At 52.5% G+C, this 25,168-nt stretch overlaps 7 protein-coding genes across 7 annotated transcripts; 2 read left to right on the top strand and 5 right to left on the bottom strand.

Annotated features, from left to right (window-relative positions):
• Window positions 1-453: 453 nt before the first annotated feature.
• On the bottom strand, window positions 454-7,984 carry PSV08DRAFT_412119 (uncharacterized protein). Its single transcript, XM_066093924.1, has 13 exons — window positions 7,708-7,984; window positions 6,629-7,599; window positions 6,066-6,575; window positions 4,715-5,730; window positions 3,790-3,930; window positions 2,623-3,756; window positions 2,571-2,592; window positions 2,422-2,534; window positions 2,179-2,391; window positions 1,893-2,148; window positions 1,756-1,862; window positions 810-1,713; window positions 454-773 (listed from the first exon to the last, which is right to left on the bottom strand). Exons 1-13 carry the CDS (start codon window positions 7,947-7,949, stop codon window positions 481-483), a joined length of 5,922 nt encoding a protein of 1,973 aa, XP_065948233.1. The 5' UTR covers window positions 7,950-7,984; the 3' UTR covers window positions 454-480.
• A 709-nt stretch (window positions 7,985-8,693) lies between these two features.
• Window positions 8,694-10,177, bottom strand: PSV08DRAFT_380703 (uncharacterized protein; the record flags this gene model as incomplete). Its single annotated transcript, XM_014225321.3, has 2 exons — window positions 8,694-9,981; window positions 10,036-10,177. 2 exons carry the CDS (start codon window positions 10,175-10,177, stop codon window positions 8,732-8,734), a joined length of 1,392 nt encoding a protein of 463 aa, XP_014080796.2. The 3' UTR covers window positions 8,694-8,731.
• Window positions 10,178-10,272: 95 nt separating this feature from the next.
• On the bottom strand, window positions 10,273-14,796 carry PSV08DRAFT_229840 (uncharacterized protein; the record flags this gene model as incomplete). The annotated part of the gene is made up of 5 exons (XM_014225320.1): window positions 14,480-14,796; window positions 11,474-14,405; window positions 11,095-11,144; window positions 10,460-10,494; window positions 10,273-10,400 (listed from the first exon to the last, which is right to left on the bottom strand). The coding sequence occupies exons 1-5, from the start codon at window positions 14,698-14,700 to the stop codon at window positions 10,273-10,275; spliced, it is 3,366 nt and encodes a 1,121-aa protein (XP_014080795.1). The 5' UTR covers window positions 14,701-14,796.
• A 329-nt stretch (window positions 14,797-15,125) lies between these two features.
• On the bottom strand, window positions 15,126-16,424 carry PSV08DRAFT_329983 (uncharacterized protein). The gene is made up of 2 exons (XM_014225319.1): window positions 16,266-16,424; window positions 15,126-16,130 (listed from the first exon to the last, which is right to left on the bottom strand). The coding sequence occupies exon 2, from the start codon at window positions 16,013-16,015 to the stop codon at window positions 15,491-15,493; it is 525 nt and encodes a 174-aa protein (XP_014080794.1). The 5' UTR covers window positions 16,016-16,130; window positions 16,266-16,424; the 3' UTR covers window positions 15,126-15,490.
• Window positions 16,425-18,364: 1,940 nt separating this feature from the next.
• On the bottom strand, window positions 18,365-19,384 carry PSV08DRAFT_380700 (uncharacterized protein; the record flags this gene model as incomplete). Its single annotated transcript, XM_066093391.1, has 2 exons — window positions 19,147-19,384; window positions 18,365-19,007 (listed from the first exon to the last, which is right to left on the bottom strand). Exons 1-2 carry the CDS (start codon window positions 19,308-19,310, stop codon window positions 18,365-18,367), a joined length of 807 nt encoding a protein of 268 aa, XP_065948232.1. The 5' UTR covers window positions 19,311-19,384.
• Window positions 19,385-19,831: 447 nt separating this feature from the next.
• PSV08DRAFT_380698 (armadillo-type protein) lies at window positions 19,832-22,924 on the top strand. Its single transcript, XM_014225317.2, has 5 exons — window positions 19,832-19,919; window positions 19,978-20,131; window positions 20,192-21,807; window positions 21,858-22,523; window positions 22,580-22,924. The coding sequence occupies exons 1-5, from the start codon at window positions 19,866-19,868 to the stop codon at window positions 22,790-22,792; spliced, it is 2,703 nt and encodes a 900-aa protein (XP_014080792.2). The 5' UTR covers window positions 19,832-19,865; the 3' UTR covers window positions 22,793-22,924.
• Window positions 22,890-23,434, top strand: PSV08DRAFT_329966 (uncharacterized protein). The gene has a single exon (XM_066092738.1). It carries the CDS (start codon window positions 23,057-23,059, stop codon window positions 23,324-23,326), a length of 270 nt encoding a protein of 89 aa, XP_065948231.1. The 5' UTR covers window positions 22,890-23,056; the 3' UTR covers window positions 23,327-23,434.
• The last annotated feature ends 1,734 nt before the right edge of the window (window positions 23,435-25,168 follow it).

Here is a 25,168-nt window from a genome sequence, read left to right as displayed (position 1 = left end):
TCGCTACTAATAGTAATACAAGGAACACACCCATTATCTATTAACAGAGCTTACAATGCTCCTTACGAGACGGACCGGGAAAAGGGACGGATATAGAAAAGAGACGAGACGAGGATTTTTTTAAAATAAAAAAAGTCTTCCAAAAGCAAAGACTGTGTGATTTGCATTAAATCTGCCGCCTTTACTTTTTAGCTTTTTTTTGTAGCTATTAATGCAGCTGTGGAATTATATCTAACAAGAACGAAAAAAAAAACAATGGTAAGAAAGACACGAAAGTAACAAGACCGGAAGGGAGAAAATGAGTAGAAAAAAAAATTCTAGTACGCGACAAAAGGGAGAAAAAGACGAGCAGTCGGAGGTGATGCATCGAATGCATCGAGTAGGTAGTACCGTGAGATAAGAAAAAAAAAAGAAGAGAGAAAAAATGCACAAACGACATAACCATCCCCACACTTGTTGAAAAAACGCCTCCTGACCACTTTAGTATGGGACCTTGCGCACTCCCACCTCAACATCACCGTCCTCCGCATCCGCATCGTCAACACCAATGCTATCCAAGAAGCCCGAGAAATCCGGTTTAGCGGGGCCAAGAACGTGCTTGCTTGCGCTGCTCCTTCTCCTGTCTCCACTCCGGCTCCTGCTGGTTCTACTCTTGACGCTTCGCGCTTTGTTCGTCGTGCCGCCGTTTGACGTGGTGCGAGGCCGCGAAGCAAAGTCTCTAGAATGGATCCCACCATTGGCACTTGTCTTGAGGTCTTCTGGGATAGGAGGTACTGGAGGGAGGTTGTCCAGGGTATACGGTTGCTCACGAGCTTGTCCATTTGAATGCGTCGACGTGGCTGTCAGCGGACGAGGTGTCGATGTCGCAGCCGGTGTGGCTGTGGAGTCGGAGTTCTGAAGCTGCTGAGAGTCACCAGCTGGGTGTGTAGTGATGAAGGATGCATCGGAAAGCGAATGTACACTAATAAGCGATTCCGAGGTCGTGGATGCATGATCAGAAGAGGATTTGCGGTGGCGCCGTGATGGAGCGCGAACTGAATAACTTGTCCTAGGCGCCGCACCGCTGGAGGTGGATAGAGCACGCCTGAGGTCGTCGACACGCACGGTTGAGCGCATGGATGAGGAACTGTTGGGTGTAGCGCCAGGACTACGACTTCGGTTTGGTGAGGAGAGACGACCTGCCAGGCCATAAGCGGCAGATGGGGGTCTGCTCTGCGCTCGCCTGGGACTGGGGACAGGGGAGCTCGCATTGCTGTCAAGATTTCCGTGTGGAATGTTAACACCAAGGAAGTTATTCTTGGTGTAGTGAGTCCCGGACTTGGACCCGGAGATGGATGCAGATGTAGAGTCTTTGGTGTGGCTTGCCAGACATTCCTCACGAGACCATTGCGACATGAGATCCTCACGGACTTTGAATGACAACTCAGGGGTATCCCTAGGCGCCATTGGCTGTACTGGTTGGTGGATTGTTGGAATCGAGCCGTTTGCAGCGCCTCCACGGCTGGGCGACCCCGGGGGCGAAGCAGGCGGAGAATGTAGGGAAGTCGAATAACCTTCCGAGATCTTCTCAACAAGTGCTTCTAGATTATCAAAGGGCCTGAGGGCCTCGTTCTGAACAATTTCTGGAGGCACTGCAACCGGTGTTGGGTGCGGCGTTTCAATCAAATCGATGGGCATAGGTGGAACGTTGATGCTCTTCATCCATAGACCCTTCTGGTTTCTACGCGTAATCTCGTTGTGCAATGCGCGACCGACAGAAGATACTTCAAAGTCAAGAGCCGCACTGAGTGCCCAGAGGTAGCCATGCACCAGACTCCCTATGCGCAACTTGGCGCCAGGATCTTCTATAGTTGCAATATCCTCTTGTAGTCGCATGATCATTGGCAACCCACTCCTTGCAGCGTTGACGCCTAACCGGTTGACTAGGGTGGTAAGAAGGAGGTGCAGAAGCAAGTAGTCGGCTTCCGAGTCAATGAATTGATGCGCGTTTTCATACACAGCCAGATGGAGTAGAGGCAGAAAGGTATCCTTGCCACGCTTAGATACCCTCTCCCTCGTAGAGGCATTTGAAACCGCTCGTCTGGATAGTGAATTCTTGTCATTGTCCTTCTCCTTCCGTCTGTAGTTGTCTACAATCTTCAGGTCCTCCTTATCCTTCTCGGTATTCAGCCAAGTGACCAACGCGTCGACATAAGCCTTTCTGACTCGGCCACTTGGGTCGCGCAGCAGCCACTGCGAGCCTTCCCATACACTGACGCCAACCTTGCTTCGCGACACCGAGGCTGGAGAACCATCCGGTTTCCGCGCATTCGCCCTCTTTAAGATGGCCTTGACGGCGTCGAGAGCCGTAATGCGTGCTGTCTCAAATGAGAAAAACCGGTCAACATGAGTCTTCTCTTGCATGCTGATTGAGTCTGCAACAGCCTCCACGGCGCCTTCAGGGTTCTGTATCGCTTCGGCCGTAGTAGAAATGGCCGAGAGGCGCGAGGGCCTGAGGCGGCCTAGGATTGCTTCGATCATGTCTGAGATTTGGTCTGTATAGTACACATGGGTCGCAAGATCTGCCATACATTTCTGTACAGTGTCTAAGAGCTGCAACCTTGCGCCCGACGGTTTCTTTACAACTTCCATGACGACACTGTCCACGTGGTTGGTGGATGAATTCTTGCTTTCATCTTTTTCCGACATGATGGAAGTTGTCTGCTGATGATGTGGCAAGATGCTCGATCCTGGCCCACCGAGTTGTAACAGTAACAGAGTGTGCGAGATAAAGCCTACCAGCACATCCATGACACTAAGGCCGATGAAGTTGATGGGCGAAGCAAGAAGATAGTCAATGACAGTAGCAAGGACCAGTTGTCGCTCGAGATCCTCCTCCACGATGGGGCTGCGGACCAAGGCCTCAACTGCTCCCACAAGAATCGTGTATCGGTCTTGCACAGGCACCCACACACAGATCATGGCCATGAGCGTCGTTGCCCAATGACTGCTTTCGCTTGGCGGGACCTCTAGTTGGCTCTTGACGTGTGTGCTTATGAAGTTGAGGACAGCAGATGTCGCGAGCCGGAGCTGACCGCGATTCACCCCTTGGAAGATGCTCCTTAGCGCCTGTAGCGCGAGCACGCCAACCTCCTCTTCAGCCAGTTTGTCCGCATCTTCGGTTGTTCCAGATGCGGCGATTGGGTCTCCGTCTTCGTCGTCAGTTCGCGCTGTGGATACGCTCTGTCGCCGCCGTGTTGCGGCTTCCTTGTCGTGCTCGCCCTGGGCGGCTTCCCGGATCTCGAGCTGTTTGAGGTATGCGCCCGTCTCTGCGTGTATGTTTGCGAGTATGACCGGTATGATGACGGCCAGCTGGCGCCCCGTCTCCGACCCCAGTGACTCGGACGAGGCCACGGCCTTGAGCGCCTGCAGGCCAACCTTGCGGTGCCTGATAGCGACGGGCCAGCTCACGGCGTCTTTGCCCGTCTTGACAGCATCTTTGGAGGCAAACTGGGCGTATAGCTGGACAATCTCCTCGTACTTCTTGATGTAGTCCTGGTCGGCAGCGAGGGCGGCGGGGTCTTGGTGGGCGCAGAGTGCCTCGAAGGTCGGGACCGACTCCTCGACCATGGCCAGGTTGTTCGAGGTGAGGATAGTGCGCAGGATTTGCAGTACGGAGCCGGCGTAGAGAGGGAGGTCACGCGGACACTTCTCAATCACCGTCCTGACAATCTGCAGCGTAACCTGGACATTGCCAGTGCGGACTTTCCACACATCCTTGGTCGCCTTCTTGTCGAGGAAGTCGACGACCTTCTGGAGCTTGCTGCGGCGTGTGCTTGCATAGTAGAGCAGGTAGCTCAATTCGCTGGAATTGGCCTTGGCGTCGGCATTGTTCTTCAGGACCTTGGGATAGCACTTGAGGACCAGTACCTGGTGCTTTGGGCGGCACGCCTGACGTGCGGCGTTCATTGAGCCTCAGGCGCACGAGGGCGAGGTTGCAGGCTCGAGGCGACGTGTTGGGTGTGCAGCGACAGAGGCCCGGAACACGGCGGCGGTGGCGGTGGTGGTGGTGATGATGATGATGACGCCGGAGGACGGAGGACGGAGAACGGAGGACGGAGGTCGCGGGGAGGGGCGGTTGTTTAGGGAGATTGGGCCTCGCTCGACTGGATGGCGCGCGTAAGGGGAGTGAGGTCTAGGGCGGGAGCATTGTCTGACACAAGACAGGACACGACAGGACGAGGCTCGTAGGGGGTCAGCGGTGGGCATCCATCTGAAGCACTGCACACGGCCGCAAAGGGAGACGAAGGCGTCGGGGACTTAGTTGGGTGCGAGTAGTCCAGGGCAGGGCCTGGCCTGGGTTGTCGCTCGGGATGCGCCCCGGCCGTTTCTGTTTCCCTGGCAGAGCTCCCTAGTCAGCCCTAACCACTCCGCCAAGCACACCTGGCATTGCTGAAACCCTTTCTGGTTGTACACGTATCTCTATCTATCAATTGAGCCACCACGTCGCCAGCCGTGTTGATACAATACAATACAATACACTGCACTGCACGCCTAACCCCGCCCCCCTTCACCGCCTGCTGCCTCGTCCTAGCCATCGATGCTTGGGCTCCGGCGGCGGCGTCTTCGCGTACCTGTACCTGGGCCTGAATTCATCCCCATCCTCATCCTCATCCTCCTGCTTGTCCTCCTTCTCCACTCCCCCCTTGTCCTCTGCTCCTTGTTTCTCGTCTACATCGGGCTGCAGGAATCTATACGTCTCCGCGTCCTTGGCCAGGTGCTTCTTTTCCTCAGCCCCATATGTGACATCTCCACCCTTGCCATATTTCGCCTTTGCCTTTGATCTCGGCAGGCCCGTGTTGGGCGAGTAATTCTGGTTTCCACTCCCGGCCAATTGAAGCCGCATTTGCTGTGGCAGCATCTCCTGCTGTCCCTTCTTGATGGATGTTACCACACCTTTCTGAACCTTTTCAAATCGCCTATTCAGGTCTTGGGTGGTGGATACAGTCGTTGGTTTGGCCATGACCCACTGGCACACCCGCCCGTCGCTGACTGGGTTGATGAGAAATGTCGTTCCTTCTGGCATCCCTTTGAGGATAAAATCCGGTCGCAAGTGCGGGAAGCGGGCATGCATCCACGGCCAGACGGTCGGGTCGCCGGGCATGAGCCTTTCTGCTTTGGCCACACTGCCCTGTAATCGGATACGAAACTCGACAGGCGAGCCCGACTCGATGAATTGGTAAGCCCGGTCCATTGACAGCCGGTAATGCGAGAGTGGACTCGACTCGTTGAAAATAATATTCTTCAGTCCTCCGAGTTGTCGTCCTTTCTGGGGACTGTTCAATGGAATCCGGTGCGACTTTGCCTCCACAAACGAGAATCTATTGTATTCATCCAACACATGTTCATTGCCCTCGGCCTTGAACATCTTTGCCATTCCCTTTTTCAACTGCTTCAAGCAGTAAATCATATGCCCTGGCTTGACATAATTATCATATGCCTCTTGCAATGACACATCCTTCGCTATCAGTTCATACTTGGAATGGTGCCTATCCGTTTCAAAGAGGTTGATGCGGTGCGACGATGCACTTGGAGGCTCTACCTGATACGGCGAGAACGTCAAGGATTTGTGCTGGCCCAACAGTGTCTTGGATTTGGCTGTCTTGTAGAGGTTCATGCCCCGACGCTGCATTAGGCATTGCAGAGGAGCGCGATTGGGAGCCGGCCGTGAGCATTGTGGGCGATATAACGCTCCGAGAGCGCGAACCGGAATGCGAATTGGTGGTAGTAGGATCGAGCGAAACTCGACGAGCGACGTGCGCGTTGCTGGACGCATCGTGTTTGCAACTGAAGGCTGTGCAGCCCAATTGCGCGAAAATCGCATTTCATGACTCGTGTTTCGCTCAGGTCACGTGACCTATGGTGTCGTGACACCAATAATTACTATGTACATACACTACAATACTGCTACTATAATTTCAAGCTATAGACAACATGTATGAACATGCATAATAGCACCAGAGCTTGCAAAGAAAATAAATGTACAATTCTCCATCAAGTGAACATAAACCTTGGACATGCAGTACCAAGCTCGCTGCTCTTCCGATACTGCATGTCTTGCAGTGGAGAGAAGACATCATCCCAATCAATGCCCAGACTAAAAGTGTCATACGGCTGGTCGTTATAGACCGTTTGCGTGAAATCCACTATAGGCTCAGGTATGTACTGCGCAGTGTCTTGGAACGTCATCGGGACGAGAATATGGCCTTGGGAACCAAGTACCGGCGCTACTGGTATTGAATCACTCTGGAGTGGTGGTGGACTGGGCGCAGATGCGGGTGTGGCCTGGTAAGAACTACCTATAGAGCTAGCACTAGCACGCCGATCGGTGTTGAAGTCAGAAGTGTGATGTGGATGAGACTGGTTGAGGAGACCCTGCTCGCAACGATGGATAATCTCAGCGACACGCTGTAGAAGTTGCTGCTCGACTAGACTGGGCATCTGTTCAGCTTCCGAGTGCAACTCTTCTTGCACGCGACGGAGCAGGTCTCTGCGAAATCTCCGTGAGTCTTCACTTGGCGAGTCGCAGTCATAAACTAGCTCCTTGTCAGTAAGTTGGACAGAAATTTGAAGAAAGGAAATGACATACATGGGCTGGGAATGTCCACAGTCGGAACACCCGGAAAAAGGATGTGATAAACATCTCTCCATTTATCCTCTTCTAGTCTCAGTCCAGTAGTGCGCTTTCTCAGCGTCCATATTGTTTCCCTATCAATGCCGTCAATTTGTTGGGTAGACGATCTCTCGCATTGCTGCAAGCGCACATGATTCAGTTGCTCCTTGTCTGATTTGAATTTTGCGTAGCAAATTGGACAAAAGATTGGCTGAGCATGTGACCGGTATAAATGCTCCTTCATCCTATGGACAGTTGTCCAACCAGGGCCGGGGCAAGTACGCCGATTGCGGTATCGATTCGGATCATGCTTATAGAACGGACATGCGAACCGTGCGCCCATGTCTGATCCATCAAAGGTCGTTATCGACCCCCGCCGCCTCTTATTTGGCCTGTCCTCGTCATCATCTTCTGGCGGCGGACTGCCGTCCTGGCGTGTCTTTCTCTTTGGCCCGGAGCTCGACGATGTTTTGCGGCTGTGTCCTGTGGAAGCAGAGATTCCAGACTGTGAGCTTGGGGTGTTGTTTCCCGCACACTGCTTGTAAGCTGCATACCGCAGACTAATCTCAACCTTCCTGATGATCAAGTCGATGACCTTCAGAGTAGACCTGGGTTTTTGAGAGATGGATTGTCGGTTTCTATACTCATCTTCATCTTCACTAACATCCGTACTTGTGTACATGTCGCAGCTGCTCGTTGAAGATATTGAAACGATAGACAGCGCCCTCTGCTCCGGTCGATTGCGTGACGGGAGATTGTCGTTCACCCATCTCTCTATATCTTCATCTTGAGAAGTCGTTTGGGTTTGTAGAATCTCCGCAGGTCCGTGGCCAGCGACATTCTCCAATGGAGGGGAGCAGGGAAAGCTTCGCGGGATTCCGCGGTCCGAAACAGATGTTGCGGGGTGACTTGAGATTCCCCGGTCCGAACTAGCTCTTGCATCATCACTTAAGATGGCTCCTAGTCCAGAGGGCTTCAAGGTATCGAAACTGAAGATTGACTGAAGGGTTGCAGGTTTAGAGTTGAGTAAGATACTTGGCACGCGTGGAAATGACGCGAGAAATAAGTCTGCTGCGCTGTTAGTGACCAGGACTCTTGAAGATGTATAGACAAGGTGTAAGTACGTACCCTGCTCTAACACGGCTACTTCCAAGGGCGAGAGCGGATCCGGATCGCTGTTATAGCCAGAGTCTCGGGTTCTCGAAGACGAAAGCGAGTCTCTTCTTTGGACATGCTTACTCATACTCAGCTTGGGCAAGCTGGTGTGCGAGTTTGTGCACGACGGCATGGTCTCCATTGCGCAAAGATGGCGGTAGCGTTGGACGAGACTGCTCTGAGTCGCAAACTTGGACAACCAGCATATATGAGAGGCGTCGACTTGGTCAAGGAATTCATGACGGAATTGGCAATTGCCTAGACGGCTCTCATAAGCGTTTGGACCCCATTGCGCGAATGCGCAAACGTGGGATCAGCGTAGCAGACGCCTCCCGTCGACCCGTCATCAGCCGAACGCCAGGCGTGCACACCAATCAATCACGCAGTATGGCTTCTGCCTCGGCTGCATGGACAGCGCAGAATGAGCAAGGAGGCGTTGGGTGGCTGTGTAGCATTGATGAGCAAGGTGCTTGTGATACTGGTGGATGACACCTGCAGCCCATACGAAGCAGGAATGGCGCTACTACTAGTAGCAAAAGAAACAGCCTGGGGGCTAGAACGTGGCAAGGCAACCATTTGGGCTCACCTTGTTCATCCAGCTTTACACCGGAATACATCACACCACCTGGACAAGTGCCGCTCTTCCATGTCATTGTAGTTGGTCATATTCATGCTCGTTAACAGCAGTGGGGCCGTCGGGAAAAGAAGATGGACAGTACATGTGTAAAAGCAAGATTGCATGATGTTCAGTCCCTCACAACGCCATTGTCATTACTACCCAAGCCTAGTCCCAAATCACATGCTCTCAATATCCCATAGCCAAACTGTCCATCAGAGAATAGACACGAACACCTCTACCACCCTGTAAGGGCATTCGAGATATCATCATCACTACCACCACCACCACCATCATCACTGCGTCTTCTACTGCTTCTTAAACAACGGCTTCCGATAATTGTCAAGCCCAGAAGTACTGTAAAACCCAACATGAGGCGACGGGTAATCATTCTTCATGAGCCTTTTGTCCTTGGGTCGAATAGATACTCCCATGCGTACAGCAGTCTCGTACAGCCTGCCGTGTACACAAGCACCATGTAACTCCATTACTTCCATCTTCTCAAGCGTCTTGCTGTAGATGAACTTCAGACGCATGACTTCTTCCCTTTGCTTGCAGTACTTGAAGCCGTAGTCGCGCTGCAGGCAACCTGGTGGATTCGTGCTATCGGCATCATGGATGAACTGCTTCAGACGCCATACCGTGGGGCGCTGTTCGGGCAGCGTGGCGAGGAAAGTTTCTAAGTGAGTAGAAAGTTCGCGGAAGTTTCTAAATCCCTTTGTATCGAATAGAGTCACTAGATCGTTCCTTTCTAGGGCGTTTTGGAGCTCGTGGAAGCTTTCTGGGCTGTCTGCTTCCTGGATGAGGACGGCGTAGAGGCCTGCGAGGCGTCGCTCGTCTTCTTCGTTCGTAGTGCAGACGAAGCCAAAGGAGTACCAGGCACTCTCGTGTTTTGCAGGTAGTTGGCCGCGTGAAGCGGTTTCAATGAGGTAGGCGACTTCCTGCTTAGTCCTAGTACTAGGGACCGGCTTGCGCACTAGCGGCACAGCATCTTTCACCAGGCGAGGCGACGACGGGGTTCGGTCGCTGTTTTGTTGTGCTTGTATAACCTGGTCAGGCTTGCGTGATTGCTGTTGACTGTGGCCTGCAGACGACAATGATCTGTTGCGGACAGCAACGTTCTCAATGGCCTGTGACCTGCTGGCAACCGAAACAAGAGTACTATACGCTTCTCTGGGAAAGCTTAGTTTGCAAATGAGCACGAATAGCTCATTTGCAAACGAGGCATTCCCGATTAGATTGTTTAACCGCTCTTGAAGTTCAGTCTCCATCGTTATGCTAAATGCCAGCATAATCAGTTTATTCGTGTCTTTCATCAACTCGGTGTACGCCTGGACATCATGGAAGATCTGGATGATCTGTTTGCCGAGTGTGTGATCGAGCTCGCAATGACCATCGTCAACACTAAAGCCGAACATCTGAGTGACCAAGTCTGCAAAGATGCTTTGATGAAGTTTGAAGCTGCGGTGAAGACGTTGGATAACAGCGTTCATCTCATCATATGAAAAGACTAGAAGCGTATCCCACAGGCTATCTGTTAAGTTTTGAAGTGTGGAGCCTATCCGTGTTAGTAATAAGGCAAGCGGGTAGGGAGCAGAACGGTTGTACGTACCTATAGGGTGAGTTACAATTACTGCTAGTGTCTTCTTTATTTCTTTGAGCTCTTTTTCTTTCCCGATGTGTGTTTGTGTCTTTCGCAGAAGATACAGGTCTCTAAGGCTATCTAGGATAGCCGAGACTTCAATGGAATTCATCGAATCGAATCGTCTGCGAGGCTTTTAATCTTTACTGTATTATAGTCGTCTTGTTTGAATTAATGTTGTGCTATAATTCTGTCCCCAATAGTTGTCTAGCCGGGTCGTATACCCCTCCGGTCTGTCCTGTCGATCAAGTTGTAGCGATCAGGTGAGGTGAAGTAGTTGCTAGCAACTGCTCGTACAGGAGCCAAATCCGAAACCAATATAGCCGCTCCAAGTCCTATAATATTAGTCAGTAGATGCTAGATTAGCCCAAGCTCATCTTATAATAATACTAACCGTCTGAATCGTAATCCCAGTCACCACCAAATAGACTCTTGTCAAAATCAAGCCGTGCCCACGTTTGGAAGATGTCGCGGTCAGGCAAGAAAGAGAGAGGAGCTTCGCTCTGATTGGAGTCTTGTACTCGTTCTACGGAGGAAGGAAAGAGAAATGACTCCCATTGTACCGTGATATAGCACATAGATTGTAGTGCTAGCGGTGAGTGTGGGCTAGCGCTGTTGCCTTTACCTTTGTTTGCAACAGCCTGCACTATCACTCGGTAATAGAGGGAGGGAGAGCACGTGAGATGACGTAGTACGCTGGGAATCGCCCTCCTGTAAACGGGGCGAGAGAGATAGCAAACAACCAGTCGTCAAGTTCGGTCAAGCCCAGAACGAAGATTTTCAATGAAAGAAAGCGGCAGTGAGTGTGGTAGTAGGAGGTAGAGAATAGTGAAATTACTTGAAGTTATAAGGCTTGAAAAAGCTGTTGTGGAGGACAAGTCCTGCTTCGATCAAGTAATATAGAGGACAAAAGTGAGGATTAACTATCAAGAATGGATAGAGGTCGAACGCAGCTTTGATATTACATGTTTAGAGACACGATCTACGAAGCCCTTCTATGCATCTAATGTCTGCGTTATAAATACTTACCGACTTAGGCTTGACGCTTGTTCAAGTTCCTTCGCCGTTAACCGCGAAAGCTGTGAATGAAAATCAGATTATACCGCAAGATGGAGTAAGATAAATAACAGCACGAGGCTAGAAATTGTGACATGATACTTGTAGATGAGACAGAATTTTTGTTTTCTCTTTTTAACATTGTCTCTAGACGTGCTAACACAAGACTCGCAAAACGCTCGATCACAATATAATCACTACCAGGGAAACATGGTGTGCAGTCAACCGTGTATATTTTACTCTTTGTACTGCATATTTTCTTACACACACACACACACACACACACACATCCAAATGACATTACATCACGGATACATTTCCTACGTATTTCTCATCCACCAAACCCAAATACCTCCGCTGTACTCAACATGCTCATCCTGGTACCCCAAAGCGCAATGGCAATGCTGATGAGATCCACAACAAGCAGCACGGCAGCGCCAACCATGAATCTTGGGTTGAAGATACGGTACAACATCAAGTGTCTCCTAAGGTGGCCGGCCCACATGGTCGTTGCCAGATTGATTGTAGCATAGAAGAGAATATGGGTAGCCACAGCCTTTGCCACGACACTGAGTAGGCCCTTCTTCTGTGGCTTCACCTTCCACAAAACAAGGGCGGGGACAGCGACTGCGCACAGGATCTGGGCGCCAAATGTGTTAAGAATGACAAGAATAGGTGTCCATGGGTAGCGAATCTTAGCAAGTGGGATAAAGGCCGATTCCCACTGGATGCTTGAGAGCGTGGCTTGATGGCCTGTTTTGAAGAAATGGAAAGATCCAAGGAGGCCTAGGACAACGGGACCGATCGGGGACTGGCGCAAGTTGTTCGTATCCATGATCTCGAAAAGGGAGAAGAGCTGCCAGACTAAGATGCCCATGGCACCAGCTCCCATTGGCTTCTGGAGGAGGGCAATGGCAAGATACCATATGGTAATGAGAAGGGCATAGCGCGAGCCCTCAACATTTGCGAACCCGAGAACAGTGACCGCCTCTTTCGGTGCACCATTTGCATCCTTGCCGTCTTTATCGATGATGACATTCAGAAGAGGCTTTGACCAGTTGTAAATCGAGTATCCAAATGCCATGCTGATTGCCAGTACAATTTGTGCCAGGAAGCGCTTCGTGATACGGATGACGTTCACCCAGTCGGGTAGCCACTCGCCATCGTCCGCAGCATCTAGAGCCCAATAAGCTGCCGAAAGCATCAGCCCAAAGCGCAATGCCAGTCCTATCCAAAGAGTTGCGTTGTGCTGGTAGCTCTTTGTGCCCTCGTAGTAGCTTTTGATGAATGTAGGAATGAGAATAGCGACTGTAGCAGGGATGAGAAGCTGCCATGGTGCAGAGGTAGTGGATAACGCAGAAGCATAGTACGTGGACTTGCAATAAGGCATTTGCTCTTCTCTGCAAAGTCTTGAGAAACTGGCGACTCTTAGCAGGGCGGTGAAGAGAATAGAATGATAGGCGCCCAATGTTCGGTCTGCAAGGCGCCTCTGACGAAGTGAGGAGATGAGTGCAAGAACGCCAAACGTCGTCAAGAAGTGAAGTAAAATTTCGTCTTCCCAGATTGTGAATGAGTTGGCTGCAAAACCGGCAGAAAGTGCAAAGGTGAATACAACACTTGCCCAACCCCAGATGGTGTTGGGCATAAGAGGCATCATGCGGTAGCTAAGGACGTAGAATGTGGACGCGCAGCCAATGATTCCAGAGAGTGCAGAAGAGAGGACAACCACATGAGATCTTGCATCCTCAGGCATGAAGACGGTAATACCAACACCAACAATACCCCCCAAGGCCAGGCCAATGGCACCTCGAGTGAAGAAGACGGGTGTAACCTCAGTGCGGTCTCCATGGAGAATCCTAGCGTAGAGCGCGAGAACGATTAGACTAGACGCTAGGACTGTGACACCACTTATCATTCTTGGAATGTCGAACCTGGCCCAAAGGGCGCGACAAAGACCGAGGGTATCGTGTTGGTAAGCAGAAAAGGCGTCGTAGACTTGGCGCATTTGTACACTATTCGCCTTGGACTTTCCGAGTGAGTTCCATGCGTCATTTGCACTCGTCCACAGGGAGAGCGAGGTGGCTCTGGTACTATCGGGAATACCTCGCGCCTGTGCGTATTCATGCTGGTATTTATGGATCTGTGCAGCAGTCATGCGGTTGACAGCTGCGAGGTTCGCGAAGTTGTCTCCTTTCTTTCCAATGAAAGCTTCCTCGATCGGCTTGCCAAGGTTGTTGAATGGTATTGGCATACCTAGCAAGAGCGAAAGAGTTGGAACAAGGTCAATCTGGCCGACCGGCCGGATATGAGCGTTGCGTGGAGGAGTGACGTAGGAAGGGTCGCTGCGTCCAAAGATGCCCTTTTTGGAGTACATCCACAGAGCAGCCTGGATCTCATCATCCGACTCTCCTCCGTGATCTCCCTTTGCATCCATGCCATGGTCACCCATGACTACCAAAAGTGTATCATCGTCAATCTCATTGATCATGCGACGAAAGACAGTGTCCATTTCATTCAGCTTCGCAGTCATAGCGGGGTGATCGGGACCGTAACGATGCCCAGCATGGTCTACGCCCAGGTAGTGGCCGAAAATGACATCCCACTTGCTTGCATTCTCAGCCTTTAGCAGCGGGAAGATGTGCTCGGTGACGCCATTGTCTACCGTATGCAGATCCCAGACATTGAACGAATCGTACGCGTGCGTGAGATTTGGCTCAAAGTAGTCGGCGAAAAGTGCGTGCCACGTGTCGTCTCCAAGATGGACCAACCTCTTGCTTGCGTTCTTCAGCTGGCCAACAATGTTGTCTTCGTGAATTGCTTGGCCCGCAAAGTTGCTTCCCACATCGATAAAAGTCGGTAATGTGCCCGTTGTTAGCCCCTTTAATCTCTGCATCGTGGCCGTTGGCGGATCCGCGATGAAGGGAAGGAGAAAGGCATTCTCAGGCTGATTCATAGCCGTCTCGTACAGGACAGGAAACGCATTATGGAAGTGGCGTGGGGCAACTGGCAGTGCCTCAGAGGGGTTCGCAGCAGCGGCAGCCAGGTTGGTAGGTTCGAATTGAGCCTCGAATGGCACGGTAAAATCATATCTGAGCGCATCGACAATGATGACAACTGCCTTGTCAAATGTCTTGGGGTGCCAGCATCCCTTCTCTGGATTGCCCGCAGTATAGGAGTTTGCCGTGTCGATAGGAGGCAAAGCACATTCCGACTTGTGGTCGAGAACCAATCGCGTAAGGAGGAAACCGCTCGTGAATAGGTATATACCGAAAACGTGAAGTACACTAGCGCGCGTCAGATAGATTCGCAAGACGCGCTCTCTCCAAGCCTCAGTGGAGCTGAACCGAACTGCACTTACAGCATGAAACAAAAGAAAGCCACGAGGATACCGTGCGAGGCCTTGAAGTGTACCTGGCTAAGCTTTTTCACCTTGTCTGGATCATGCACCATAGTCCGCGGCGGCTGTGCAGCTTGTTGCTGCTGCTGCTGCTGCTTTTGCGGTGCATGCTGTTGACCTTTTGGAGTGCTTTTCTGACCGGTGATCTCGGACAGCGGAGTAAACACCTCGCGGTTCGCCATGGCGACGGAAGAGAGGAAGCCAATCAGCGAATACTAAATGCCAATCGGAATTTGAAGGGAGTTGAGATGGCTCAATGGGCCTCAAGGAGCGACAGAATCCATGAGAAGAAAGTTGTTGCGGAGTTTATGCGAGTGAGGGTCTGTTGCGGAGATGCTAGTAGAGTGGATCGTCGTAATGCCAAGGCCGCACCAATAATACGCACCTGCCATCGAGGTGCACGACCAACAGGGCTGGCCGAGGACCTGATACACTTTGACTTGCTTTTCAGATAATTTGTTGAAGAATGACTATCGAAGACGACACGAAACACGACAATGGCAAACAGCCAGCACTGACGTAAATTGAGGGTCATTGGTTGATTGCCCAGGTGCTGCTTTGTCAAGTCTCTGGGACATCACAGGACAGCAGCAGATGTTTTCTTTTTTTTTTATCGATAATGGCTTGTATTGGCTCTCATGCTGCTCGATGCAGTCGCTCGAGAGGAGTTAAGATAGCATACATTAATGAATAAGAGTTATATAAGAGGTGCAGAACCTCGATGAAGAGATGGCCGAATCATGCAGGGGTATACAACTAATTGGCCAGTCAACTCCGAGAATATACATGTGTAGTGCCACCGCCATGCTGATTGCGCTTCAGGATGGGTTGAGAGAAGCTGGCATTCAGCGCGGTTTAGCCGTCATCAAAGTCAAGTCGGTCATAGCCAAGTGGCTCGAGGGCCCGGGCTGCCAGACCTGTTCGAGGGCGATGGCCTGGTCGGGTGATTATCGTTTAGGGTTGGAGTCAAGATTATGAGTAGTACTTGTCGTCCTTCTCCTTCAGACCGCCCATACGATCCAAGTCGAGGGAATCGAAGCGGTCTGATGAGTCCTGCTGGTAGGCCGGGAGGTCCTCGCGCAGAGGCTCGAGGCCAACGCTGTGGTCTCCAACACGAACGACAACGACACGGCCAGAGTGCTGCTTGCCCGACTCGTCAACCTCATCGGGGAAGGTGATGCGGATCTCGGGCACTGGGCTGGTGGGGCTATCCATGAGGGTTTGCTTTTCTGAGTAGGTGATGACGGACTCGCGGCCTTTGTATGGCATGGCGGTGATGGTCAAGTGGTTGATGTTTGATTGACGCTTCTCGTATACGGGGAGTTCTGGGGTGGCTTGTTCCATTTTCCTTGCGCGACGGAGGCTCCGTAGGAAGAGCAGGCCTGTGATGCTTGCTACGCCGAGCAGGGCCAACATGACGAGGGTGATGAGAAGCGTCAGATGGGTGTCGTTGAGGGTGTCGTCCTCGTCGCGCTTGAATAGGTTCATGTTCATCATTGTGATTTGATTTTGTTTAGTTTTGGTTTTGGGTTTAGATTGTGTGGTCGTCAAGGCGTATCGATGGGGTGCAAAGTGCTCAGTGTGCGATGGCTGCGATCAAGGAATGCAGTCGCTGCGAGGGGGTTAGCATCCATGGCTTGAGGGGAGGTGGTAGTGTTGCTGGCGCCGTCGTGATGTCGTCGCTGTCTGGCTGGAGATGCTTGGCGAGACGCTGACGGATGACGAGCGGACAGTTTCGGATACGCACCTAAGAGAGCACCGGCGTTTCGCAGGTGAGTAGATAGGGAACGAGAGACACAAGTAGGAAAGAGCGTAAGTGCGAATACCGCTGAAAGAGTGAAGCGATGATTCGGCGTAGGGGAAAAAAATGATTGAACAATGGGCAGGACCGTAGGAAAAGGTGGGCAAAGAGGATCAAGGCAAGAGGGAGGCGACGTTATTTTGACGGCGCAGGGCAAGAAGCGCCTCGCAGTTTGCCAATGCAGGTACACAGAACGTCGACCGCTAGGCAGCCAATCACCCGCCCGCGCTAGAACGCGTCCCCCTACCGGACAGACCAAAAAGGCGAAGGAGCCGCGCGCTAGGCCCAGAAGAAGCATCGCAATAAAGACGTCTGCACCATGTCCATCCTCTCTGGCTCTTAATTTGGCACCATTATCAGAGCCAGTCGTTCGTCCCGCCGTGGCCACCAACAAAAAAAAAAGGGGAGCATGGCGTTTGGCTGCGCGCCTAACGACGTGGCACGCTTTGGGCGGCATGCACCGAAGCCAGGCGTGGGCCAGGACAGGATACGATGGCCAGAAGGGCAGCGCAAGCAGGCAAGCAGGCCAGATGGGAAAGAGAGGGAGAGCGAGCATCAAACAGCAATAACAAACGAATCGCGTTATGGCCGGGAACATCTGGGCAGTGCAAGGAGCGGTAATGCGCACAACGGGGGTGCGAGCGGTTAGGCGAGAGGTCGAGACTCTGCACGGTGGATCGCGAGTGGATCGCGAGGCCAGCACGTCCACGCTGTGCTGTTCGGTTGAGGAGAGGTCCCCAGACTATGTACCTTGGGACTGGCAGGCTGCATGTTGGGTTAAGCTCATTGGGACCGAGACGTTATGCGTTTGAGTGGGCAAATGACAAGAGCAACAGATGCAACGGCGCCGAGAGGCGGGACGCATTGCATTGTCATTGTTGCTTGAGACGAACGTCTTGCGCGGGCTGTGGAGCGATACAGCCTCATCCATGACGATAACACGCGGCATGGCAACGCGCGTATGTATGGAGCGAACAGCTTGACAAACGTCACAGCCGATGGGGCGCAGGGAGCGCCATGTGGTGATGGGACTAGAGCGACTTCATGGGCGTCTCCCCCTGGGCTCAACAAGTCGGGGCTGCTATAGCTGCCTATAGGCCTTGCTAGGTGTATGCCTTGTCCTGTCTAAGTAGTTGATATTTTTCTTGTCGTGCCCAGGGCCGGCCTTTGCTCCGCACTCGAGGTAAGTAAGTAACTAGGTGTTATACTAGCGGGCTGGGTTTATCTGCAGCACGCGAGCATGGCCGGATTCCCCGGCATGGGTTGCAGCCGGGACCGCGAGTAAACATTGCATGGGCGAGTGCTTTGTTTGATGAGTCTTGGGGAAGCTTGATGCTTTTGCCCCCTTCTCGACGCCAAGTGCGTGCCTTTTTGGAGATGCGACGCTTGCAGCTTGAGCTCCTGAGGCCGTCGCATCTTGGGGGACGAAAAGCAGAGGCAGCACTTGGCTGGCAAGGCCGTAAATAGTGCTGACAATGTGCGCAACCCTGTTGGCGTAGACACGATACGAAAAGAGACTTTGCAAGGGCGCAGGGAAACCTAGTTGTGTGCTGTGAAGGCGGCAGTTTGATCGAGCTAGGAGAGGACAAAAAGTCGCGCATCCAAGTCGCCAGAATGGCATTCGCCGGCCCGCGTTAGTACTTGGGTAGGGTAGGGAAGCAAGCAAGTAGCAAGTAGTGGTGACGCTCGGCCGGGGGCTGACTGTGCCACACTGGCCGTGAGCAGTAAGGCACATAGATGGCCGCAGCAGCAGCAGTAGTAGTGGTAATGGACAGCAAGCGGTGAGTGTGTAGGCATGGGGTGTGGGTGCGAGGCTTCTTTGAGACAAAGGGAAAAGGAAGTGCAGAGTGCAGGAGGGGCGGGGTGAGCGTCGTGTTTGTCACGTCGTCGGGCGGGTGTGCTGGAGGCATTGCCAGAGTGCCAGCACAGCACAACGGCTCGCACAAGGTGGAGAGGCCGCTGGGCTCAGTGGACGCCTTGGATGCAGCGTGCAGCCCTGCAGCGCAAACCCGCAGCTATGAGGCGTTATATTGCAGGGAGCCTCGTCAGCGGAGGGCAATCCGTGGACGGGGCAGGTCACGAGGCGGCAAAGACGGTGGGCTGGCCAGAGGGCAGGCAGCGAGTGCGACGGTGGCTTGGACTGCGACGGTTGCGCTTGCAAGCGTGTGTGCCAGGAGGGGGCGGATGGGCGGTGCGGGATGCAGCAGCGCTGTGGTGTGTACAAGTATGTTCGTGTGGGAGGGTGCTGTGGTGCGTGTCTGCGACTGCGAAGGACGACGGCGACGACGGCACGGGCAAGCAGATGATGCTATGCGCTCGTAGACAGGAGCGCAGGCACATGACAGGGCGGTGGTGAAACACGCTCGGGCGGGACATGATGCTCCACGACTCCTGTCCATGCGAGGAGAGTGTCTCAGGCTGCCAGACGGGGAGCGCGCAACACACAGGATCGGCCGGATTGCGCTGCCGCTTCGTCCCTGGCCCGGGCTTGGCACACACGAGCGCATTGCAGACCCAGACTGACAGGCACGACGCCTGCGCCCGCCGCTACCGTGTTCTTCTAAGACGACGACGAAGCCGCCGCCCACCCCCAGCGCCGTCTCTTCAAAGCCTTGCCTGCGTGCGTGTCTGCCACCGCCTCCACCACCACCTCCACCACCACCGCCGCCCTCTCTGCCCTCCCTCGGCCTGCAGTCCAATCGACTGGCTCCAATCCTGCCTGGCCCTCTCCGAGCCTACCCCAGCCGACGCCAAACTTAGCTGCCGATCCCCGTCGTCGCCAGGGCCCAGCAGGTCGCATCTTCAGCAAAAAGACGTCTTCACCCACCCCCTCCACTCGTCCTCTGCCTCTGCCCCCCTCCCCGACGCCCACGTCTGTGCTACGACCAAACTCCCTCCCTCCGCGAACCGCACACAATCCCACACAACCGGCCCTGCCCGCCCCGCTGCACATATAAGACCCAGCACTGCCTGTCCTGCCCGCCCTTGCATCCCCGCTACACTGGTTGTCGACCCTGATGCGTTCCCCGCCTGGCGCGCAACATCATTGCTTAGAATCGCCCATCTCCTCTGGCTAGAAAGAAGCGACCAACACCACCTCCACCATTACCATTCGCCCGCCCTGCAACCACCACCCACACTTTGCTTCCCCACGACCCACGGACGGCACCCCGGCTTACCCAACTGCTACGCCCATATCACCACGTATTTTTGGTCTTCTTTTTTCTTCCTGTCACTACTACTACTGCTCTCCTCTTCTTCGTCTTTACTGCGGCCACGACCTTGTACACACCTTCTTCACATACTTCTCATTGTGCCCTCCGCTGTGCGAGTCATAATACAAGCGTCGGTGCGCCCAAACTCTCAGCAACTGCCCTGCCTGTGCTGACGCCTGAGCCTTAGTTCGACCCTGACCCGTCCACACACACACCCACCAACCACTCTGCGCAGCCTCCACAACCCACTGCCCTAATAAACCCCGCCGCCCGCCGCCCGCTGCCCGCTGCCCGCACATACACACCTCCTCACCTCGCCCCGCCAGTGTACATGAACTCCACGTCCAACGACCTTAGTCGTAATATGGCCGCCATGACAGGCAATGTGCGTAGCTCCTTCCCCGCCACTCCGACCGTCCACACTCACTAACCCAATCCCCCAGACCCGATCGCGCGACTTTGGCAATGCCCTCTCGCTCAACGGCACAGACGCCGACCGCACATCACACTCGTCGCCATGGGGCAACAGCATCTGGAATGCCCCGATTGGCTCCTTCCCCTTCGGCTCCGCGGCCAGAGACACCTCGCGCCCTCTAGGTATGCCGCCTTGGACAGGCCATTGTGCAAACGCCCTTGACACCACTGACACGTATGCAGATAATGCTACCATGGCCGACGGCAAGACAGGCTCAGGCTCTCTCGTGGCCAACTCGGACACCGAGTGGAGGCCAAGCGCTAGGCAAGCCTGGAGCGAGAAGCCAGCCGGAGGCATGTCACAAGCCAGAAGCTCCGCTGTCTCGCCGGCAGGGAGGCGGCCAATTGCGCAGGCGCAGCCAGGCCAGCCTTATGCTGATAATGCCTCATCTGGTCTATTTGGTCCATCTCGAGGCTCCTTCTCCAAGACCATCAAGCCCTTTTCAGACACTGCAAATGCAAACTTCGCCTCTCGCCCAATCGACGGCCTTAATGCTAGCTTCTCAAACTTTGGCTTTGCTCAGCCAGACACAAACGCCCACCGCCCCGACACTGGCGTCACATCATGGCCGGACACTGCCTCAGTCCACTCCCCCAACGACGACCGCCGCAGCGTAGCTAATTCCGACCATGTCACATCTTCGAGCGGAGCTCCTTCGCGAAGCGGAAGCCTGCCACCCTCGCGACATGGCGCCGAACCGAGCCAGTTCAACCAAACCATGGATGCTTTCTCGAGGCTCTCGCAAGCTCCGCGCCACGGCTCATCCTTTTCTCTTGCCAACGGTCGCGCCTTCCAAGAACGAAGTGGCTCAATGCAGAGCGACTCGTTCCAAGCACTTGGCAGAATCAACTACGAACAAGAATCAGAGTCGCGCATGGCTTCACACAGGGCTTCTATGAGCACCACTAACATTCCTTCGGCCTTTGCGTCTGGAGATGAGCTTGGCGAAACTTTCAATGGCCACGCCTATCTTTCAAATGCGGGCAGAGTGGATGCAGGGTCTTACACTCCGGATACCTTTGCCGGCAGCCAACTCCGATCCCACCAGTTTGACAATGGCCGAAGCGCTGTAAATGGTACCAGTGTTCGTCAGAGTCCCATGTACTCCCACAGCAGCACACCGCTGGTGTATGACCGTCTGAATCCTTATAGCAGCGAGCAAAACCTGGCCCATCCGAATAACGTTGCCCAACTGCAGAACAAACTAGCTGGCTTCCAGTTGTCCCAGCAGGGAAGGCGCAACTTCATTCCCCCAAACCAACTTCACCAGCAACAGTTCCAACACATGTTCCCCACCGCCCAGCTGCAGAACCCTTTCCAGTACCAGTTTGCCATGGCCAACGGCATGCCTCTGTCTGCACTACCGCAGCACATGAACATGGCTCAGATGATGCCTGGCCAACAACAGCCGCCCAGAGGACCTCGCGAACAAAACGCCGCCGATGCACTAGGTGCCATGAGCCCTGAGCTGGCAAATTTCAAGAGAGAGCAGAAGCAGAGCAAGCGATGGGAACTGACCGACATCAAAGGTCACGTGGTTGAATTTGCAGGAGATCAGCACGGCTCCCGATTTATCCAGCAGAAGCTTGAAACTGCAAACAGCGAAGTCAAGGAAAGTGTCTTCAGGGAGCTCGAGGAGAACGCGCTTCAGCTCATGCAGGATGTCTTTGGCAACTATGTCATCCAAAAGTTCTTCGAGCACGGTGACCAGACTCAAAAGAAGATTCTTGTTGGTAAGATGAAGGGCCATGTCCTGGAGCTTGCCAATCAAATGTACGCCTGTCGCGTAGTACAAAAGGTAAGTTTTTTCCTGCTTGTAGGCATGAACAAAGACTAATGGGGTCCTAGGCCTTGGAACACGCCCTCACCGAGCAACAAGCGTCCATGGTCAAGGAGCTTGAAAAGGATGTGCTCAAGACTGTCAAGGACCAAAACGGCAATCACGTCATCCAAAAGGTTATTGACCGAGTCCCGATGCACCACATCCAAAAGATTGTTGAGGCTTTTAGGGGCAATGTCGGTGTCTTGTCGGTAAACTCGTATGGCTGCCGTGTCATCCAACGACTGCTCGAAAAGGTGGAAGAACCCCAGCGTAGGTTCATACTTACGGAGCTTCACGCCGAGGGACCAAAACTCATCACCGACCAATACGGAAACTACGTGACGCAGCATGTCATCGAGCATGGCTTGCCAGAGGACCGAGCCAAGATTGTTGCTTTGATCAAAGCACAGTTTTTGGTCTTTTCAAAGCACAAGTTTGCTAGCAATGTTGTTGAGAGATGCCTGATCTGCAGCGACGATGCCCAGCGCCGCGAGCTTGTGTCCGTCGTCTTGTCTAAGAACGAGCGCGGTGAGAGCAATGTCATGAACCTGCTCAGGGATGGCTACGGCAACTATGTGATCCAGAAGCTTTTGGATACCCTCACTCGTGACGACTACGAGATGTTTGTTCAGTCACTCAAGCCGGAGCTTGAAAAGGCCAAGAAGGTTATTCCCGGCAAGCAGTGCGTATCGGTAAGCTGAGTGCAACAATCTGACTGGCTGATAGACGATTGGCTAACTCTTTCCAGGTTGAGAAGAAGATGAACCGCTACGACCGCATAGACTCACCCACCATGCCCACGCCTGCTCTCAGCAGCTCTACTCAGTCACCATTGAGCAGCACAAATCCAAGCACCAACGCATCGACCGTTGATGAGTCTGTCCCCAACGGCTCGTCTGACAGCAAAACCGGTGCAGCTGATACTACCGGCGGCGTTAACATTGAGAACACCGGCTCTTAGAGTGGTTTCTAGTCGAGAAGCACCTCGTTTCCGAGCCTTTGTAAACAGTATTGACAGGACCTGTGAAGTTTCATCTTGTTCATTCTTTGCTTTTTCGCCATGGGCCGGCGTATCTGCATTCTATTGTTCATATACCATACTTGATTTTTCTTCTCTTTCCATTCGTTGTTACATATCCTTTTTGTTCTCTCTCTCCTCACGCCAGTCTCCCCTGCATTCTCTCTTTTTTTTCTTGGTCTGGTGCCTCGGGAAAATATCGTTCAAATGGGCAGATGCCACCATGTCTTTTGTTTTTTCTTTCTTTCCATACACGTTACATGTCACACAAGAAGAACTTCCTCGGAAGTTTCTGACGGGTCTGTTGGCTTCTATGGGGAGTACTCGATTGTTTTACAAAAAAATGTCTCTATTCTTGATTCCTTGTTAGAAAAAGCTACCGTTTGGTTGCTGGATCACCATGGTATTGTTGTTACATGTAACGGCGCTATTGGCATGACGAGAGGTATGTCAGGGTTGAGAGATTGGTGCGAATAACATCTTTTTTTATTTGATTCAGATGGCTATGGTTTCTACAAATAATTTATTTATTTTTGCACTGTTGCTGATTAAGAAAGCAGAATTTATATTTTTTCTTAAAAAAAAAGAATCCGATGTACCTAACCGACGCAGCTGCCATGTTCTTTCTCCCCAAGCGAATCGGAGATTTAACGTCTTGTTCCATTCTTATCCATGTCTCTCATCTTCCTTCCGCTCTTTCTTTTTTTTCTCCGCTCCTAATATACCTCGTCGCATCTAAACATAGCTCTCTCTCTCTCTATCTCTCTCTCTCTTTTCAAACGAAACAAGCCAATCTCTTTGCTTGTTGCTGATCATCCAAAAGCAAGGGAGGGGGGCTGGGGGTGATCACACAGCGGCTAAAAAGCAACACTTGCATATGCAGATCATTGCATGCATTTCTTTTCCATCATTCTTCTTTGTTTCTCCGACTAGAGGGGAGGGGGGGCAGTTCACGTGTGGCTTCTTCTTTTTTTTTGGGGGGGGGGGGGGGGGGTGTTGCGGGACTCCCGGCTCCCAACGGGGCGGTTCGGCGCGCGTGTGACAGGCAGGGGGGACAGGCATAAAGTAAGTAGTGTCAGATGTTCATGGTGATGCAACGTTTTTGGTCCCCCCACCCCGGCACACACCCTGTGTTTCAGGGGGTTTGGGGGGGCATGGGGTGTATGCAATCAATTTGGAGGGAGCTTGATGGTGCTTGTGTGTTTGGGGTTGCGGGGTTTGTTTAAGCAGATGGTATGAGTGGGTGAGTGGGTAGAGGGAATTATTAGATGGGATTGTGTCCTGTATAATGAAGTGGATTTTGGTCTGACATGCATGGGTGAGCTGCAGTGATGAGGGTTGGTGCGAATCTTCCCTTCTTGAGTAGATCGCTTGTCATGCCATTATCGGTTTGTTCAAGATGTGAGGATATTTAGTGAGTTGCGGAAGCAGTTATTCTGGTATTATCTGTATCTAGTTCTACGTAGTAAAATAAATTCGTCAAGACATGAATAGAAATAGACGGAAAAAAAAACTAGGTCATACAATTCATGCAAACCGAAGAACATGTCTCCACTGGCTCAGCTCAAACGTGATGCGACGTGCGATGCCTGTGCCTCCGCGGCCTGTATAAATTGCCTTCCTTATTGAGAACATGCTAACACCAAAATGGCAACTTGAATGTACCTGTACCATCATTAGTATGAAGACGTCATTAGAGAATGTAAAAAAGGGTCTGACCTCAGCCAGCACTATCGGGTATTGAAATACTTCACCACCGGATCATTTATCTGCTGCAAAGAAGATCGTGACGGTAAGGATACAGGTCATCTTCAGCTCGAGAGTCAAGAGGCGACCCTGAATACCTCGTAAACATGACTAGTACATATCAATTAGAGTTTGGATTCCAGGCTGATCAGGATTAGCGTCACAAGACAGACGCATGGCCAAGGACAATCTGTAAAATTTCGTCCTTCAGGTGGAGTCGCTAGGCTCAGTCGGAGCAGTACTCATATACCTCGGGCGCACGAGTTTCCTACCCAAACCGAAGTCGCCAAGTTCAACAGGGTAGAAACCCATTTTCGCCACTGTAGACATCCCCATGGTACAGCTATCTTCTAGACTCCACTGTTTTTTTTTTCTTGCCAAAAGCATGCACAAGCATAGGCTAGAACACCGAGTGTGACTTGCCTTCCCAATCCAGGCTGAAAAGTTTCTTCCATACTGCGCCTCAAGCGGGTGCTTAACTAAACTTGGGCATTTGAACGGTCAATCAGTGGCACATGGTTTTTTCCTTTCGAGAAATTTTCTGTAATGGGCAGATGAAATAGGCAAAACTAC

This window comes from Bipolaris maydis, assembly GCF_028858645.1.
Source record: "Bipolaris maydis strain C4 unplaced genomic scaffold PSV08scaffold_14, whole genome shotgun sequence".
Lineage (NCBI taxonomy): Eukaryota > Fungi > Ascomycota > Dothideomycetes > Pleosporales > Pleosporaceae > Bipolaris > Bipolaris maydis.
This window is presented reverse-complemented; position numbering and strand designations above follow the sequence as displayed.